Source organism: Apostichopus japonicus, chromosome 3 (assembly GCF_037975245.1).
Source record: "Apostichopus japonicus isolate 1M-3 chromosome 3, ASM3797524v1, whole genome shotgun sequence".
NCBI lineage: Eukaryota > Metazoa > Echinodermata > Holothuroidea > Aspidochirotida > Stichopodidae > Apostichopus > Apostichopus japonicus.
The window spans coordinates 3,697,950-3,715,983 of record NC_092563.1 but is presented as its reverse complement, the minus strand read 5'-3'; the positions used below and the strand labels follow the sequence as shown (position 1 = coordinate 3,715,983).

The window sequence follows — 18,034 nt, the reverse complement described above, 5'->3', positions numbered from 1 at the left end:
ATAAAATAACAATTGAAATAGATACAAAAGTTACATATACTAATTTTTTCTTCTTTTTGATGGACTGAGACAAATCAACACAAATTTTGGCTGTACTTTCATCCTTTAATATGAAACAGTAGATAACCTATTTGCTAATAAACAAGAGTGTAGGTTGCCAGGATAGAATGTGTAACACAGGGAGGAATTTATTCGGTATCACATCGCAAAGTGCTATGCGAAATGGATGAATTGCTGTACAAGTGCAACAGTGTACTGCAGTTTTTGTACACAGGGACAGTAGTATTAGTTTTAGGAGACAAAGTTGTGTGATTAGAATAATTACCTGTGCTATTCCAATCATCACTGGCTGGTTAGTCGTGACTCCAGACCCACTTTGAATCAAACTCTGAGAGGTTCCCCCGTGGTTGATATGGACTGGTTGCAGATTATTAGAGTTATTATTTCCAGCACTGTTCATTTCATTCTGACTGGCCAATTCAGTATATCCTTCTGTTTTGCTTTCCCTGGTATGCTGTAGTTCTTCGACTGTTGCTAGGTCAATGATGCCATCAGTGACACCACACAAATCTTTAATGCCTGTTGCAGCATTTATCATGCCTTCTAACTTGACCTTATTCAAAGGCAAGTCATGCTTCCTTACTTTGCGATGTTTTTTCCGGCGAACTGCTATCTTTTTAACGTCCACATCGGTTGGCGTAACAATGATTGTTCCAGGAGGCAACTCCGGGATGGGTTCATCCTCCTCCTCATCGTCAGGAACGTTCACAACTTCCTCACAAACAGGAGAGCTTTGAGACAATAGACTCTTTGATTTCAAATTAGAAAGAATCGATTCCAACTTCTTTGGTTTCTTCTTCAAAACAACTGGAACATTGTTCGACATTTCTTCCCGTCCCTGAATATTTTGTTCAGGAAGCGCTTCTTTTGCTGCGCATTTGACATCGGTTGCAATCGACACCTCTTTCACGCTTTCAGTCACATCGGTAACATTATCTAGATCATCAGAACCTTTAGTTCTTACGACTACTTTGTCGTCATCTATGGAAGACTTTGGAGAAGGAATTACTGCATCCCTGATCGATGTTCCATCAGAAATGTCTGCACATGAATCATTTAAGGCATTCAAACTGTTTTTAGTATTTTCAAGTATAGTCTGATGTGATGGTTCATCACTAGTTTGTAAAGGCACAGTAGGTACAACAACTTCCTCGTCCTGTAGTACCAGTACATTCGACTTATCTGAACGAGGTAAACTGCTAGGAGGAAAGCTTGCAGAGAAACTTTCTTTGCTTTCATATTTATTGTTCGTATCTCCGGGGACACTATGATGTGAGCCATCTGTATCCAGCAGCGGTGACTTTTCTCTCGTATCTGCTATTTCTTGTGTCAGACTTTCAGCTTCTTCTTTGTCATGTCCCTTGAAAGTTGGAACGTCTACATTTTTAAGGGTTTCTGCTACTCCTTTGGCAATATCCATCCTCTGATAGTCGATGTGTTTAGTCATCTTTGCCACCTCCATGTGTTTCCAATCTTTCAGGATAACCTATTTGCGTGATCTGCAAGAAGAACAGACATAAAATAGAGAATTACAAACACTTACACAGACGAATCCAGCAAATGCAGCTGAAAACAAGGTTGGATAGTTTAAGGAAATAATCTGAAATAACATTAAATATGTTAAATTTTCCTATAAAGGTTTAACTTTACATTCTTCAGTGACACACTTTGTAATCCAGATACATTGTACACATAAACAGGACTGATGTTTGTCCCATATTCCTTTTCAGACAACTAAGACTATCACTGAAGTAGTCCTAGGGATATAACCCAGGTTTCCTTTTCTTTATCTAACAGCGATCAGTACCAGGGCGAATCCTTAATGATATACTGATCTTCCAAAACCACAGAAATTTGATCAACTTCAGGTCGCCTGGTGGACAAGTGGTTGTAAAAATTCTGACTGGGCAAACTTGATGTTTCTTGGCATGAAAGTAAAGTGTTTCCATTAATAGACTTTTTCAATAATAAAGCTATTTCCACGTGAACATTTATGATCTAGGTTTTAAAGTAAACACCTTTATGTTTCATAAACAGCGGCAATAATACAGCAGCGCTCATTGAATTGCCGTAGGATTGTAAACATGGCTAACTTCAACCATATTACAGAACTTTTGCCCTCTCTGTGGTCAACATATATTTTCTGACGATTTGATTGGTTAACAGTCCACATACAGCTGTCTGACAGTATTTTAGCATACCAGGTATTCTTTCTAGAAAATATTCTTTGTGGGAACTTCGACCACTGTTATTGTTACTTTTATTGCATGGGCAATTGACAAGCCTATTATTATTGTAATGACCTTTGACCTCCGCAGAAAGCAATACGGTTCTTGCACTCAATTACATGAGTCCACAAGTATCATCTACCACATACTTTTGGAGTTAACAATTATATTACCAAGTTAATAGGCTAAATAGAGAAAAGTACTGTAAATAAGTCTACAGAGTGGAGGACAAGGAGGAAACAAGCAAAGTAAACATCATATAATACAAGCCAGTGGTCAATTACTGTACACGCAAACACGCATGTCATCATCATTATGACCGCATAGATTCCATTTGCTGGTTGGTCTAAGGTATAGTGCTGTTCTTTGTTTTGACTTTCTTTCAGAGGTTTTAACAACTACAATTGATCGAACCATAGTTTCATATAGATTTAACTACAGAGACATCTACTTAAATGCAGACTGTTCTATAAAGCAGTCACTAAACAAAAGAAATGTGGCAACTAATTGAAAATCATTCCAGTTTCTTAAACTACTTGAATGCTATACAGGCAAATTCAAACATAAAAGGTTTTTGCAATGAAAAGGCATACAACTTCAGCAGTTTCTATTAAAGCAAATGCTCTTCAATAAGATAGCTTAATGTTTTCAAGTGCAGACAAATTGCTTAGTTTAAGTACTGTGTTTTACCACATGATGCAAAGTAAGAATTCAAGGGATGTTGATACAAGTCTTACAAAATAATTGTTTTTTCCTGAAAGAAATGAAAGATAATTTGGTTTTATTTGGTTTATATTCATTTCAAGAACTGCAAACTCCATTCTGCTCATCATCTCAAACACAATAAACACTGTAGTACCGGAAAATTACAAAGTGCAACAAATCATAAATTGTTACAACGAAAATCCCAAAACTTACTTGTCTCATATTGGGTATGCACCCCTATCCACCTACAGTAGCTTATAACAACTGGTAACACGCACTGCGCGACCCAATTACCCTTTTGAGGCCACTACCCTCTTCATTCCAAATCTAACCTTTTCAACATTCACGTCAAGTTTTCCGGCTGGCATTTTCATCCAACCGTTTTCACATGTTTTTAATCTGAGAGAGGGTTTCTGAAGTCTGAACCTTTGCTTCCTTCGTCACTCTTTTCTCACCTACTACTAGCATTGCACTTAAGTATCCTAGAAAATTACTGGTTGTCACATGTGTTTTCTTGTTAGGTTACGCCCTTTCTTGCAGTAGCATGTGCCTGTATGAGCACCGGTTGCCCGATAGCACCAATAATTAGCTCATACATAGCCTTACCGTACCCGTAATGACAAATGCAATTTCAGCTAAACTATCTACATGACAGTGTGGTGTGTGATATAGCACAAGTTACTCAAAGGATTGTCTGGTGCAAAAATCCAGACATTCAAGTTTATTCCTATACTTAGAAAGTATGGTTTGCCAGTCTTGTTGTCTGTACATTATAGTAGAGTTTGTTTAACTGTCCTATAAAGGTTGCTTTGTAGTAGTGTTATTAAACATACACACGCTGTATATTTTGTGACTGGCATATTGTAAACTTGTACTTGACTAGAGAAACAAACATGCACGTTACTACTATGGAATAATCAACAAATGCATGGCCGGATGTTAGATCAGGATTATTCTATATAGGCTATGTGGCATGTGCTAATATTTGTTTTGAAAACATGGTTCCCACACTTTTGAACAAATGAAATTGCAGCCTTTTTGCCTGACCAAAACACATTGGTTGGTTTACTATGAAACTTACACACTAATGAGGACCTAATGTTAGCCTACCAACAGAAAGACTAGTTGTAACTCTTGCAAAATCATCGAAAACCAAAAATTAAGGACTCTGAAGACTTAGCAAGTAGTCTGTCTTTTGCCCTACTTTTCCAGACAGCATGGGAACCATGTGAATAACCAAACCGTTATTTTAACTGTGAAGATGCCTTAAAAGTTCACTGCATGTGAAGAGCTGATGTTGATGAAGTCCTACGTATAGTAAGCGATAGTACTGAGAGAGGAAACACTACCAATGGGAGGGTAAGGGAGTATAAAGAAAGTTAAAGCTGACGTACAAAATGAAACATGAAAGAGGACACAACAGAACAGATTATTAGCTTCTCCTTCCCTAGCCCAAAGATAGGAGACATGAACAGCACTTCCAAACTTGTACTTGACTTTTCAAATCAAGTGCAGTAATGCACAGTATACTATTAACTTAAACGTACAGGCCTCGAAATTAAGGCTATGTACAGTAATGGCTAAATACCCTTTTGTCATTTGCCAAATGGTAGGAGAAAAAAACAAGCGCTTGCATTTTTCCGCGAGTGCAAAAGCTGTTATGCCTTGGTATTAATTCAAGGAAAATGCAAGTGGGAATTTCATTTACTTAGCCAGAAGGCCTGACCTTAATTATATATATAACTTTGATGGTACATTAATGGACAAGACAAGTAACTATGTACTGCAGGCTATTTGTCTAACAGGTAATAGGAGTGTCATTCATAAATATATATATTAAATGCTCTAAGCGTACATTGTCGTCCATCGGCATTAACTAATGTTTACTGACATTTTAAAGGAATCTCACAAATACTTGTTTGACAGAAACATTGTTAATCAAGTTTGGTATTGCCATATATAACGTAAGCGTTGAATTTAGACACCCAGACTTTTTGTCAAAGAACTGTTTGGCTCTACACTCACTCCTCCCACCCCCCCCCCCCCGCCCCACTTGAAGAAGTTGCGTACCCTATCCATTTCCAACTTCGCCTTCACCAAAATGACAAGACTGTGTCCAACAAAGGACAGTAAACTTGCCTAATTTCCTTTTTACTCTTTGTAACACAGGATACTGAGACATTTCTATTGCCTGCTTAATTAAAGAGCACTTTATTATTAACGCCAGGCATCACGTTTCCATTGTAATAAATCATGAAACACTAGTACATTTTGAGATACAGTGATGATTGTTCAAGCAGCATTAGTGTGAAAAATATTGATGTTCGTCAAAATTTCCAGCAAGAATATTTTGACTACTCTACCTATCACTATTTTACAAGTCTTGACATTAAGGTCCTTTGCTCAAATTTACTTTAAGTTACAACAGCATCACCAAACAACATTTGAGTGCACGCTAACTCAACCTTTACCTGCATGTACCGCAATCCCGCATTGTGGAATCGTAAGTGATACTTTTGTACAACACTTTTCCAGACCATTCCAAATATTAAAGCGTTTCTGTTACGTAAAGTAGTTCAAAACGTATCCCAAAATGTGTCGCCTTTTGCCCATGACGTAAAACTTTTTCTAACCATCCGTGTAGTTTAGCAACCCCTATTGCCGTAATGATACCGTCCTGTCTGTCCTGAGCTTACAGTTCCTAGTCAAGCTTACTCAGCATTCTTTCGGAGCAACGGACCAATCAGATTCTAGCAGCTGATTGACTTCTGTAACCCCAAGGTCAACAGGAGTGCTCAAATCCCACAACAGCTACTGCAATCTCTGTGCACACTTGTAGCGTACACAATGAGGCCAACCAAAGGGGTAAAAACTTGTTTGAACTACTGTGTGGAGGGAGTATGGCTATGTCTGAAACTTTGCAAAACTTTGTTGTGTACATACAGTAGGCAGCTGGTAGTACTGTAGTATGCAATTGTAAGTGTGAAACCCACAGCACACAGTTAAATGTTACCAGGCATTCTCTCTCTTTATATGTGAATGAAGTACATTAATTAGTACTTCTCTATGACAACATGTGATTTTTGTGGAAACTTTAATAAACCTTGTTCATTATTCTTAACATTTCTAAACTGGAGGACATTTTGATTACAAAAACTAAAACAGTGATTTATGAACGGGTTAAGTGAGACACTGCCGCAAATAACATGGCACTATATACCGTATATGGCACAACACACAGTACACTTTATGTAAACAGATATTTTTCTGCATTATTTTCAATCACATTAATTTCTTTTTCATGTTTGGCACTCGCTTTTGAACAAATTTTCACTTATTGTTTTGATTATAACTTTGAGTGCAGCCAGTAGAAATATCACGCATGTGCTAGTAAACATTCCCACAGGTATCAAGTGAATGTATCTTTTATACCTTTCACATATCAAACTAACTTCTTAACTTCCAATTAACTTGGACTGTTTGCACTTTAAATCGTATGCACGATTTTGATCATTTCTCAACTTTTTTTTGTTATTGGCAAAGTGGTGATTACCATAAATCCTATCAATGGATTCATTCAAAACTAAACACACTATTGTCTGATCACAGCAGCGAAATTTGCGAGATGGGGATTGAGGCAGAGCATGTCTCTGTTTGGTGGACTAACGTTCAAAATCAAAATATGGAAGTTCATTCCTCCTTCCCTGGGGACTAATTAAACACCAGCCTTGCGTTAACTCACTACTCAACAATGAAAACCCTGCGAGTACCAGACGGTTCATCATGTCCTGCAATAGTAACGTATGAGAATACTTTGCAATATAGACCTGTGACGACGTCTCTCGATCAAATTTTACACGACTTTAGCAACTAGATAACCTATCCATAATTTCGAACATAGAGAATAAAGCAAATTCACCGTCACGTGTAGAATCTAATGTGTGTTCTGTATGTAACAGACAAGAGCTGAGTTATCCACATATCAGCAAGAATGAACACCCAGGCTGTAATGTTTAAGAAAGTTTGGTTACGAGAGGTTTTCAAACTTCCCTTAATTTTTATTCCTGTGTTCAGGCCAGCAGAGTGACTTTCTTTCTAAACTTCCCCTATGTACCAGAGGTGGTTTCTTGTCCACTTCACGAAAATTAGACAAATTATCTAGGCTGCTGGCAGACATTGTTTATGAAAAATCAAGCAAGGATTACAGCTTCAAGGCTGTACCCTTCATACATGTATGTTTATGTAATTAAAGGTATGCTGCATTGGCCCCATATATGCTAGGTTTTCAAATCTGGTCACCTTTGGTCAAACTTCTTAGACTGTTTTTTATTACAACTTCAAGGAAATTTTCCTCACTGGCACATTCAGTCATCTTGTGTGTTCCTTAAAAATGTCTGAGAACAATTTGAAGAGTAAAGACCTCCAGGAAAGTACTTTTTGACAACTTCTAGCAATTATAGCGTGCTATAATTTGGGGCCTATACTGACTACCAATTAAGGTAAAAACTTATAATACTATGAAACGCTGCTTAAATCCATGCTGATGAAACGTGTTATCCGCAGGTATGGATTTTTGTGCACGTCGGACTTAATGCTTTCCTATATCGCAGGAAATGAAAGCAAAACATCTCTTAACTACCTAAATTACCCTTGAAGGTTGCAAACCATTAAAAAACAGATCTGACTCATAACAAATGGCATGCAGTCCTCCCCCACAAGTCAAAGCCACCTGACAGGACAGTGCTTGATGAGGTTAAACTTCCCAGTGCTATATGTATGGCAGCAGTATGGTTGAATACAGTAACATGAAAGCTATGTGAGGAGGAGGATACAGAGGACCTGTTAACCATCAATTGAGCTGAAATAAATGTGAGCATACATTGTGGTTGTCAATGTTTACTAGTACTGGCCAATGGGCAAAGTTTGTATTGTTGTTCCTCAAAAACAAAACAGTCATTTCAACACATAATAATATATACTGTACATACTACAATAGTCAGAGGAGGAAACACTGGTTACCTTGTTTTACAAACATCTGGTTATCATTTCCAAGAAATGCCTGAACTTTCACAAACAATTACCCAAAACTAACCTTGAGTGCTTACACTCACTTCACTCTGAAATTTTATAATTACTACTGAAACTGGCTGTTTCATGATTTGACAGTCTGAACATGCACCAAGTGGAACTGAAAGCAGCATTTTGCGTCCTATTCTATGGTTTTTCTCAACCTCACTGCTTCCACGATGCCATAACCACATACATAACTAGCTTATCTATTCAAATCTTACTTCAAATGGTGGCATAAAAGTCGAAAATTTACAACAACTTTGTTTTTCTCGAAGATATTTTCCATAGGGATTCAAATAAACCTCGCCCATAGTATGAATATTTAAAAGCTACGAATGTCATTGGCCAATATGTAATACAACACCATGCTTGATTTGTGTAGATTGTCTATAGCAGTTGTACCAGGGAGCTGTTAGAGTCTAGCTCGCTGGTTGTACCAAGTTACCAACTCGACGTTTGAATCTACTTTTAGCAACGGCTCATAACTAAACTTGCATCTCTGATTGGTTGGATTCAAACTAGTAGGTTGGGGGAACTGTATGTGATTAATATAAAATGTGGAATTTGTCGGTGGACACTTTTCTCATTATCTACAAATGTCCTTAATTACTCGCTAATTAACGCTTTTGGCAGGGAAAAAACTTATATCTTAATATCTTATGTCTTATTATATCTCAATATCTTAGTTTGCTGTTTTGTGATTGATACAGTATATGTCAAAAACTTGATGGACTTGTCAAAAAAGTGGAAAACGGCGACAAAACGCAAAATGCTGCTTTAAGGTAACTTGCATATTTACAGGAGCACAGAATTTTCCAAATTTCACGTGATTTGATTGGCTAATAGTCCCTTAACCATTGTTTACAGACATTCTTGCATCTGTAGTGCTCAATGAACACAAATGAACACAAAATATGCAACTACTTGTAATGTTACTTTCCTGTGAAGAGATCTATTGCGAAATTTGTGGTATAGGCTATCATACAGTATATGTGTGTACTCAACTATCATAACGTTAGGCCTGTTGTCACATATTGCAGGTACGTTTTGAAAACAAGCGCTCATGTACGAAAATGAACTTAAATTGTTTTGAGACTATCAGTAATATTTTGAATCAGTGTTTTGATCCGTAAATGATGAGTTGAGACAATCTATGAAGTTTATGGGGAGCTAACATCTCTGATACTGAATAGGATTTTTCATCTCACAGTAGGTTTGTTATCTCTGCCTTGAGAAAAGTTGCTTATGTAAAATGTGCAATCATACCACAATAGTTTTTTCTTGCAAACTTTTTTGCAGTCCCTTTACCACGTGCTTCAGTCAATTTCTTGGTGCAACGTTTGTGTTTTAACAACTGTACTTCTTGCATCATCAATAGTTTGCCATTGAAGTTCTATTTTTTTTAATAGACACTGCGTAAAAAGTTGTTTGCATATAGGCCTACTACAGGTAATTTTTGTGGAGATGGTTGTTTGCAAACACTGAAAAGAGCTCAGGGTAAATGTTGGATCAGCTTTTGGGGATTTGCGCATGTGTAGTTGAAACTCCAAAGTTCGAACAGGCCATGTACATGCAGTAGTGAACTGTGGAATTTAGCGAGAGATATGCACACTGTAGGTATGGGTACTTTTGAAGAGTTGGTTTTAAGAATCCCAAACATTCACACAGTCTGGCAGTGATACGATCGCATCTTTACAACTACACTAGTAAAAGTAGGTCATACAATAAACGCAATTGGTGTTCGATCGGGATGCAAGCTTTTCTTTCTCAAGTAACATATACAAGTTAAGTATTCAACTTAAAAAGAAGTTACATGGTCAACATGAAATACATTACATGATCAACATCAAATAGATCACGTGGTAAACATTAAATACATTACATGGTCGTTGTTACATTTTTACATGATCGTCATTTGAATACGTTACGTGGTGAATGTTTATTAATGCAAATTACTCGTTCATCATTAAACCTTTACCTGGTAAACGTTACGTACATTAAACGGTCATTTTTTTTTACGTGGTGGTCATTAGGTGTATTACGAGGTCAATGTTTAATATCATTATGTAGTCATCATTAAATGGTCAAAAGGTCTTGAACGAAATTGAAAGCAAATTCTCAAGAAGGACCAAAGTCATCAAAATACGCAGATCTAAGACAAATGTCTAGCGTCATTTGGGAATTGATCATGTCTTGTATTATCTACAGACTTGACCGGGCACTAGTAACCTATGCGTTTAGTCAACTTGGTGAGACTAGGAAAGTGAAAACTTATATTATATTACGCTAACGATGTTCATGATTAATCACAATTTTTCACATGCTGTACAGTCACCGTTGATATTTCGTTGCACATGACGGACTCCTCACTTTACGCACCTGAATAATGACACTCTCCATTCCAATACCATGAAGGTGTCCCTAAAATAACACATGTATGAATCTTTACATCCATTGGAGTTAGAGAATGATGACTTAGCAAAGTTAAAGACATTCTGCTTACAGTTTGATATATCACATAACTTTCATTTATATAAAGATCACATATAGCCTTTGCAAAAACAGGTCTCAAACAGCTCTTGCAAGCTCTATTCTGAAATGCTCAACTCTGTTCAATATATGTACACACATTTTAATATTTGTCATGTAGACACTTTCGCCTTCCCAATCTTCTTACGTCAGTGAACTGGAATTTTGAGCAATCTGCTCTGTTACAACGAGAGGTACACAACGGGAAAAGACAAAAGTAGGGATGATGCAACAACTAGAATTGGTAAACTGGAAACTATATTTTGTACCTCAGCCTAGAGCAGGCCCTGATATTCCGGACATACTTACGGGCTAAATTAGTGCCAGTGTATTTCTCCGTTTGCCAGTAGGAAAGAAAAAGATCTCTTGCATTTTTTTGGCCAGTAGACATTAAGAACATCGACACACATTAATAAACGGCAGTCAGAGGATCACAATAATTTCCGTACCCAACAAAAGCCCCATATTAATGCTTATTATCAGAAAATAATATCCGACTGCCCATTTTACTAGGAATATGCCAGTGGGAATTTGATCCAGTCAATGGATTTTTGAAGCACCTTTTTACCAAGAAGCTAAAATTGTGAAATTCAAATAATCACAAATTTTGGTGGTTGTGATTCTTTCCAAACCCTGTTTTACCTCTGAAATTGTCAATCGAATCAGCACACGGATTGGAGAGTGACAGTACGGTTAATTTAGCTGAGATAAAGCTGATTCTTGGAATCATTCATGTCAAACTGATACTTACACAAAGGGTAAAATATCCCCAGCTGCCTACTGAAGGTATACAAGAACTCTATCTTTGCAATGGTCTTCATTCTGAGGTGAAAAATAAGAAAGAAAAAAAGAAACATTTTATGGAAATTCTGAAAGTCCTCAGCTCAGAAATAGGCTTGCATGAGAATGTTGTATACCTAGTTCGTTTCCTTTCTGTTCGATGGTGATTGCCATGTGAAGATCATTTCAACATATCTGCTTACCATCAATCAACCACTATTCACCGTGCAATTTCCACATATATACAGGACTGGACTTAACAATAATTTGTCTACAAAATAAATTTAAAACACCCTAAAAAAAGGAAACTCTTGGAAAGTCTGAATCAACACAATTGTAGAATATTGCAGCTCAGTAACGTTTGAATTTTGGATGGCAACGTCTACCTTACGGATGCCTTATTTAAATCTGCACGCAAACCAAATATGACTTGCTAATATTCTCCTCACTGCGATGTTAATTGCAGGACGTGCTATGCAAAAAAATTACTTGTAGTGAAATCTAACAATCTTCTAGTATTTCAAAAGTATCAACCTCCCGTTTACCATTTGGTAATTATCCTGAACTTGAGTCTCCTTCCGAGAGTGCTAAAATTTAACAGCTGACAGCTAACGACTGGCACATGTCCAACTTATTTTCAATCCCAGGAAATGACGGTAGACAATATTCCTCCCCGCAATCTAATGGTGCAGTCCAATCCTACCCTTAACAACTGATTGCATTGCAAACAACACAGCTCTCTCGTGTAGCATGTACGTTATCAGATAAGGCGTGAACTGTTTGCAGGAAAAGAAATACACATGGTTGTATACGATGCATTGGCTGAGTGAATCACGGCCACGCCTGATCATCGTAACTACCATGTATGCACATCATAGAATTTCAGATCTAACGCAGAACTTGGTGCCACAAGTCAGGATCTGCGCATCACAATGAATTCAAAATGTTACTTGGCTGACAGAAAGGGGACTAAATAAAAGAATGTTTTTCCAGTCTAAAGGAAGTGTATTTAACATATCAATTTGACAAATGGCTACTCGCAGTTTTCTTTGCTATATTCTAGCGAAAACAATATTAAGGATAGTCACATAACAAAATCCAACGAGTTAACTCAAATTTTTGCCACACACCAAAAAAACGTCGTCAGTGAAACGAATCCAAGAGAGTGGGAAAACAGGTTCTCAGCTTGAAGGATTCACGTGAAGGCAGGAAAGTTTGAATTTACAATTGAAAACAAATTTGGAACCAAGTTCATTTTGTAATATTAACTTGATGGAAAATGGTTGGAAAACTCACAAGTTAGAGAGGATTTTTGCTGATATAGGAATTGTTAGTTGGGTATTCTTGTACACTTTTTACACAGAGTTCATGAACTTGGTAAAAGTAAGATCTACTGTACGTTTCAAACATACTGCAGTTATTCCAGATTGACCCCAAAATGTTATCAAATTTCCCAAGTATTACTGAAACTGGTAATTCATTGAACTAATGCATCTATCAGCTACATCCACAAACTAAATAAATAAAATTTTAGCAAGATGGTGAAGAATTAAGGAGTTTAAATTCCAAAAATGTTGTTGCCGAAACATCTCGCATGATTAGTTTAGTCACATGCAAAATACTATTTATATGAAAGATTAAAATCATCTATATATTGTTGAAATGAAAACAAAATTTCAAGTTTAACAAACTGCATTCTTAATGCAGGTTTTGAATAATGAAACAGTATAACATTAATTAATCAAAAGCTGCAATTTAAAACAACATCTGTACAAGGACACAGAAAATTTTTATTGGGGCGACTGCAATCCTAATTTTAATTTATCTTATGAGTTCTGAAAACGATAACTACCAATCCGAAAACTTAAACCCATTATCAACTGCCAAAAGACGTTCTTGTTTTCTTGCGTCTTCTGCAGTACGTAGCTTTAAGCACAGCCTTGAAAATTATGCAATCTTTGGTAGAATTGTTACCCCAGCGTCACAGCTTATATGTACTACAAGACTGTAAGCACTGCACTCCACGACACTGTGGCAGTCTAAACATTTGAAAAACCATTCCACATCCTGCACAGGAAAGACTAGGCGTGAATCTGTCGAAGCTAAATTATGCAAACAAGGAACCGTTGCAAACGGGGCACAACGACGGGAATGCAGCTGACCACACACTGCAATTTCGTATAAACAGATGCTGGAATGAAAGGAGCAGCGCTCTACGGCACCAGAGAAACGAAGTGCTTCCACAAGCTGCTGCTGATGTGCTATGAAACAGTCAGGAGAAAAAAAAAGCACCGAGCCGCAACAGGAGTACGAACTGTATGAGCCGATTCTATCACAACTTCAGGATCGTCCACGATATGAAATCACGACATTGCTTAGCATTAATGTTCCAATGACTCACAGAAGTCATCGATTAATTTATTAGAATTTTCATATTTTCGTATTCAGCAGACAAACCAAGGAATTTATCTACGCCCTAAGAGATGCGCATTCACTCAGGAATTGCTATCTTAAGGTGTGTGCTGCTCCATAGTATCAAACAAATTCTTTGCTCTATCCCAATGCTTTTCTTACGATATTTAGTCAACTACTGACACCTCTAATAATTTTGCTATTGCGTTTTCCTGCCCGAAAGTTCTCCAACATTTTATGAACACTACTACTGTACGTTTAATGGAGGCCAAAAACAAATGCCTTTACTTTAAAATAATGACTGTGCAAAACAAAGAGCAGAGCTTTCAGTTTACTATCAACACACACTAAAAATTTTCTTTCACTAAAGTTACAAGTTGACAGCAGATTTCTAAGTACTGCATCTGCAACATAAAGAATGTTATCAGAAAAACCTTTGTTTTTCTGCGATGTTTCTTTCAAAACCAGTCTAGAAGCAACAGCAACAGAAAATAAACAGCAACTTGGAACTCTACGATTGGACCGCCCTCGATCTGGTACTTTCTCATTAAAAGTAGTCACAACAATGACAGTTGAAGAGAGAATAGTAAACCCATACCACATTCAACAAATTAAAAATGTAATGTTTCTTAGATCCATCCAATTATGATTCGGGTGTGTCCTATGTAATGACTTAATTATGCCGAAATGATATTTCTTCATATGGGTCTTTCCTTATGAGGATGTTGAATATTTATTAGCCACTAGGCAATACTTTCAAAATCATCTAGCTAAAATCAAATTCTCACAGGCATTTACCTGAGTTACAAGTTCATTATAAACTGGACTGGTTTTGTATGAGAGCAAGCAGTCTCATAATATTTGCTCATAATAAGCAGTTATACCGGGCTGATGTGAAAGTATGGAAATCATGCAGATTCTATAACTGATGACTGCTAACCAACTTATCACGTGTTAATGTACTGGCAGAAAAATGCCTATCCCCTTTTTTTTTTTCTAAGGGCAAAATGTCGATATCCACTGACATGATTTAGCCTGCGAATAGCCCAAATTTTGAGGCCTGAGGTATTTGTACTTGCGTTTAAAGGCAGTACAGTGCAGATTCTAAAAATCAGCTGCAGGAATTCAGAAAAAGGATCTTTTTCTGGTTGTCAAATGGGACAGCCTGATCTTACTTTTCGGCTGTCCGAAACAGCAGATTTGGTTGTCAAACAAATATAACAAAATAACAAAGAATGACCAAAATGCACACTGTAGGAGAATTGCGTACAGAAGGTTTGGTTAAGTAGAACAAAACACCAGCTTTGGACCAGCAAAACTCCCATTCGGGTGGGTGGATCGTAGGCTTTCTGTATCACTACTTTTGTTTTGTTAGGGGATCTCCAAAGTGACAGAGGTTGACATCAATTTATCATTTTACCTATCTGGGGGGTATTGAGTTTACAATGCAATCTGAACTTGATGTAAACTACTAGCTATCAGCCAGACATCACCAATGTTGATTTCGGTTGTCGAAGAGAAATTTAGTCTTTGAAAAACGGACAGTTCAAACTTTGCCCTGGGTGACCAATACTTGCCATTTCAAAGTCTATGTGAAAGCACCTTTTGTTTATTAGATTTCACTGAATTTGTATTTTTCTAATAAAATCCCATCGGAACATTGTACATCATTAGCTTGACTACTCAATTTTCTTATAAAAACCATGAGATAGAATTTTAAACAAACTTTCCAATTTCCAGTTCACATGGGAGTAATTATAAGGCAGCAAAATGTTCAGAACTGAACCGAATCGTTATTAAGTACTACGTAGCTCATTAAACTTCATTCGGTGAGAAAAATCTAGACCGGTCTGTTTCTAATTGGAGTAATATTCCGTACGATACTAAAAATTCCAACCAAACACAAGTGGGTGTATTTACGGGTGCTGTGCATCCCACCATTCTCCACCACCAAGCTTCACAAATCTCATTTTTATTCAGATCTAATTTTTCAAGATGATTTTAATATCAAACTGAAAGCAATTTTAAGAATTGATGCACCAACCCAACCACACGTGGTATGAATTTATGACGGTTTCCAAAACTTAGAATGTTGACAGACAGTGTGATCTAACATATAACAAAAAAGGTGATAATTCATGATACTGTAGTTACTTTTTGGTAACATAAAATACTGTAGTTTGAAACGAATGTACTTTGAAAACAACACTGGAAAATATAACATTCCCTCTGAGTACACAATCCCGTGAGCTAATCTACAATGTCAGACAAGCTACTGTAATCACTTTTGTGATGCCTCCCCCATTTATAGATCTCTGTAACACATCAGTCATAGAAATAACGAAAACGGGTTGGATTTTCTTTATTTTTTTGTATGCTGTGTATGGGTACACACGAACTGATGCAGAATTTTAAGCAGAAACTCTCAGAACAAAGACTCACTTACCACAGCTGTCACCGTTTCTGTGGAAACGCACTTCTCCGTACTACTTTCAGTTTCGTTCTAATAATTTTTTTTTTTCTGCGCACTGCCTGAGCCGGAGAAATGTACTCAAAACATTTTACTGGCAAGGTGACTATACGGCAACAAGGCGTTGTCTGAACACTTCATGCTGTTGTAAAATACTGAGCTACCAAAGAAAAATGAGACACCCCTTTCCACGGTCACCGTACGAAAAGCTATGCGAGAGAGAGAGAGAGTACCATTGTATTCACGTAGGCTCCACTGCTGCAGACAACGAACACACTCACAAAACGTACACAGAGAACACTGTGCTCATTAGCATTAACAACCGCCAGCACAACTGAGGAAACTAATAACACAAGAGAATTTGTCATTTGTACCGAACAGTGTACGTCGTCGCTTCGTTGCACGGGTTTGACGGTGGAACATTCCATTGTGAGCCGTGGGAGGGAAGTAATTATGATGGTGAACTGACACTACTGCTTCGTATAAATTTCGTTGTAAATTGACTAGCCGAATGCCTCAAACTTTCAAACGGTTCTATCGACGCAGACCGTGTTTTCAAGGATTCAAATCAGTTTGTAACTTCACTTTCCATTCTTTACCTAGAAAAGCTCGAGCTCTTTGCACGAAAATATTCACTATACTTTATTAACGGACCAATAAGAAGCCAACAACGTCATAATGGGTCATGAAGATCTACAAGATTCACGTGCGTTACAATGCTGATGACAAATTTCCTTTTTTTTTCCTGTACTGTATGTTTAACCGTTAAAGCATGAAACAATCATTCGTCAAAGCTGACAGACAGGAAAACTAACCCCCTGTCTTGATGTTGAGGGGGGTGGGGAGGGTTTGGGTGGGGAGCTTTCCCCTCATCTTGTCCTGTGATTGGCAGTACTTCACAATAATGATGGCAAACTTTTTAGCTTTCGAAACAATTTCCATTAGTATCTTACGATGTCTACTGTACATGGATCCTGTCTTTCGCCTTTTTTTCATTTTATTATTATTGATGTCGTCATCATCATCATTATTTTATTATTTCTATTTTAATTTTTTATTTGTGCTACAGTTTGAAAGTCTGATGAACAGCTACACAGACCACTGGCAAAAGAGCACCGAAGGGACTCAATCTAACTTTTTGCAGAGTTACTGTTAATTGATGATGGAAATATACAAAGCAAATTGACTATTTTTCTGCAAATTCTCGGTAGTGACACTATTAGAACTCACTGACATCAATCACTACTTGCCAATATTTATTTTTCATAATTTAAACGTGTTTAATCCTTTACCGAAAGTGATGTAAATTTGTGAACGTTTCGAGGCATTTTTCTCTAATACCCTGAATAATACTGTAACAGTGTGATGTCTCTAGTCCTACCGCCTTAATGAAGCATTATTGTCAAATGAAAAAAAATTTGTTCACTTCAATATGATTTTGGTAAAAAAAAGTTGCTGATAATGAGCATATAAGCCCAGGAGATGTTGGTGGGTGAGGGTGATCCAGTAGGATTAAGAAATAACATTTATTTGACCACCTGAAAAGGAATATATCCATGATTATGACCAAAACACACCTCTTTGGGTTTACAATGAAGTCTGCACACTGATGATGACATAATGTTGGCTACCTTTAGGAAGCCAAAATGTATGCGAATCCGTTTCGTTGATTCGGTCAGGAGGACATTTGCCAGAAAGTCTGAACATTACATGAATGTAGCGATAACTTATGTCTTAAGATATTATATCTTACGATTCTCTAAACCCTTGCTCATGTAAG

The 18,034-nt window shown here is 37.2% G+C and overlaps 1 protein-coding gene across 4 annotated transcripts in view; it reads right to left on the bottom strand.

Annotated features, from left to right (window-relative positions):
* Positions 1-18,034, bottom strand: part of LOC139960438 (uncharacterized) — a 48,559-nt gene that overhangs the window by 16,265 nt on the left and 14,260 nt on the right. For 3 of the 4 annotated variants that reach the window (XM_071958788.1, XM_071958801.1, XM_071958797.1), the window contains exons 2-3: positions 11,344-11,414; positions 326-1,559 (exon numbers count right to left, since the gene is read on the bottom strand). In XM_071958788.1, the coding sequence (XP_071814889.1) occupies positions 326-1,522 (1,197 nt within the window). In that variant the 5' untranslated portion in view covers positions 1,523-1,559; positions 11,344-11,414. Of the gene's footprint in view, positions 1-325; positions 1,560-11,343; positions 11,415-16,230; positions 16,464-18,034 lie in introns of those variants that run through there. The other variant, XM_071958811.1, reaches the window with a different exon arrangement.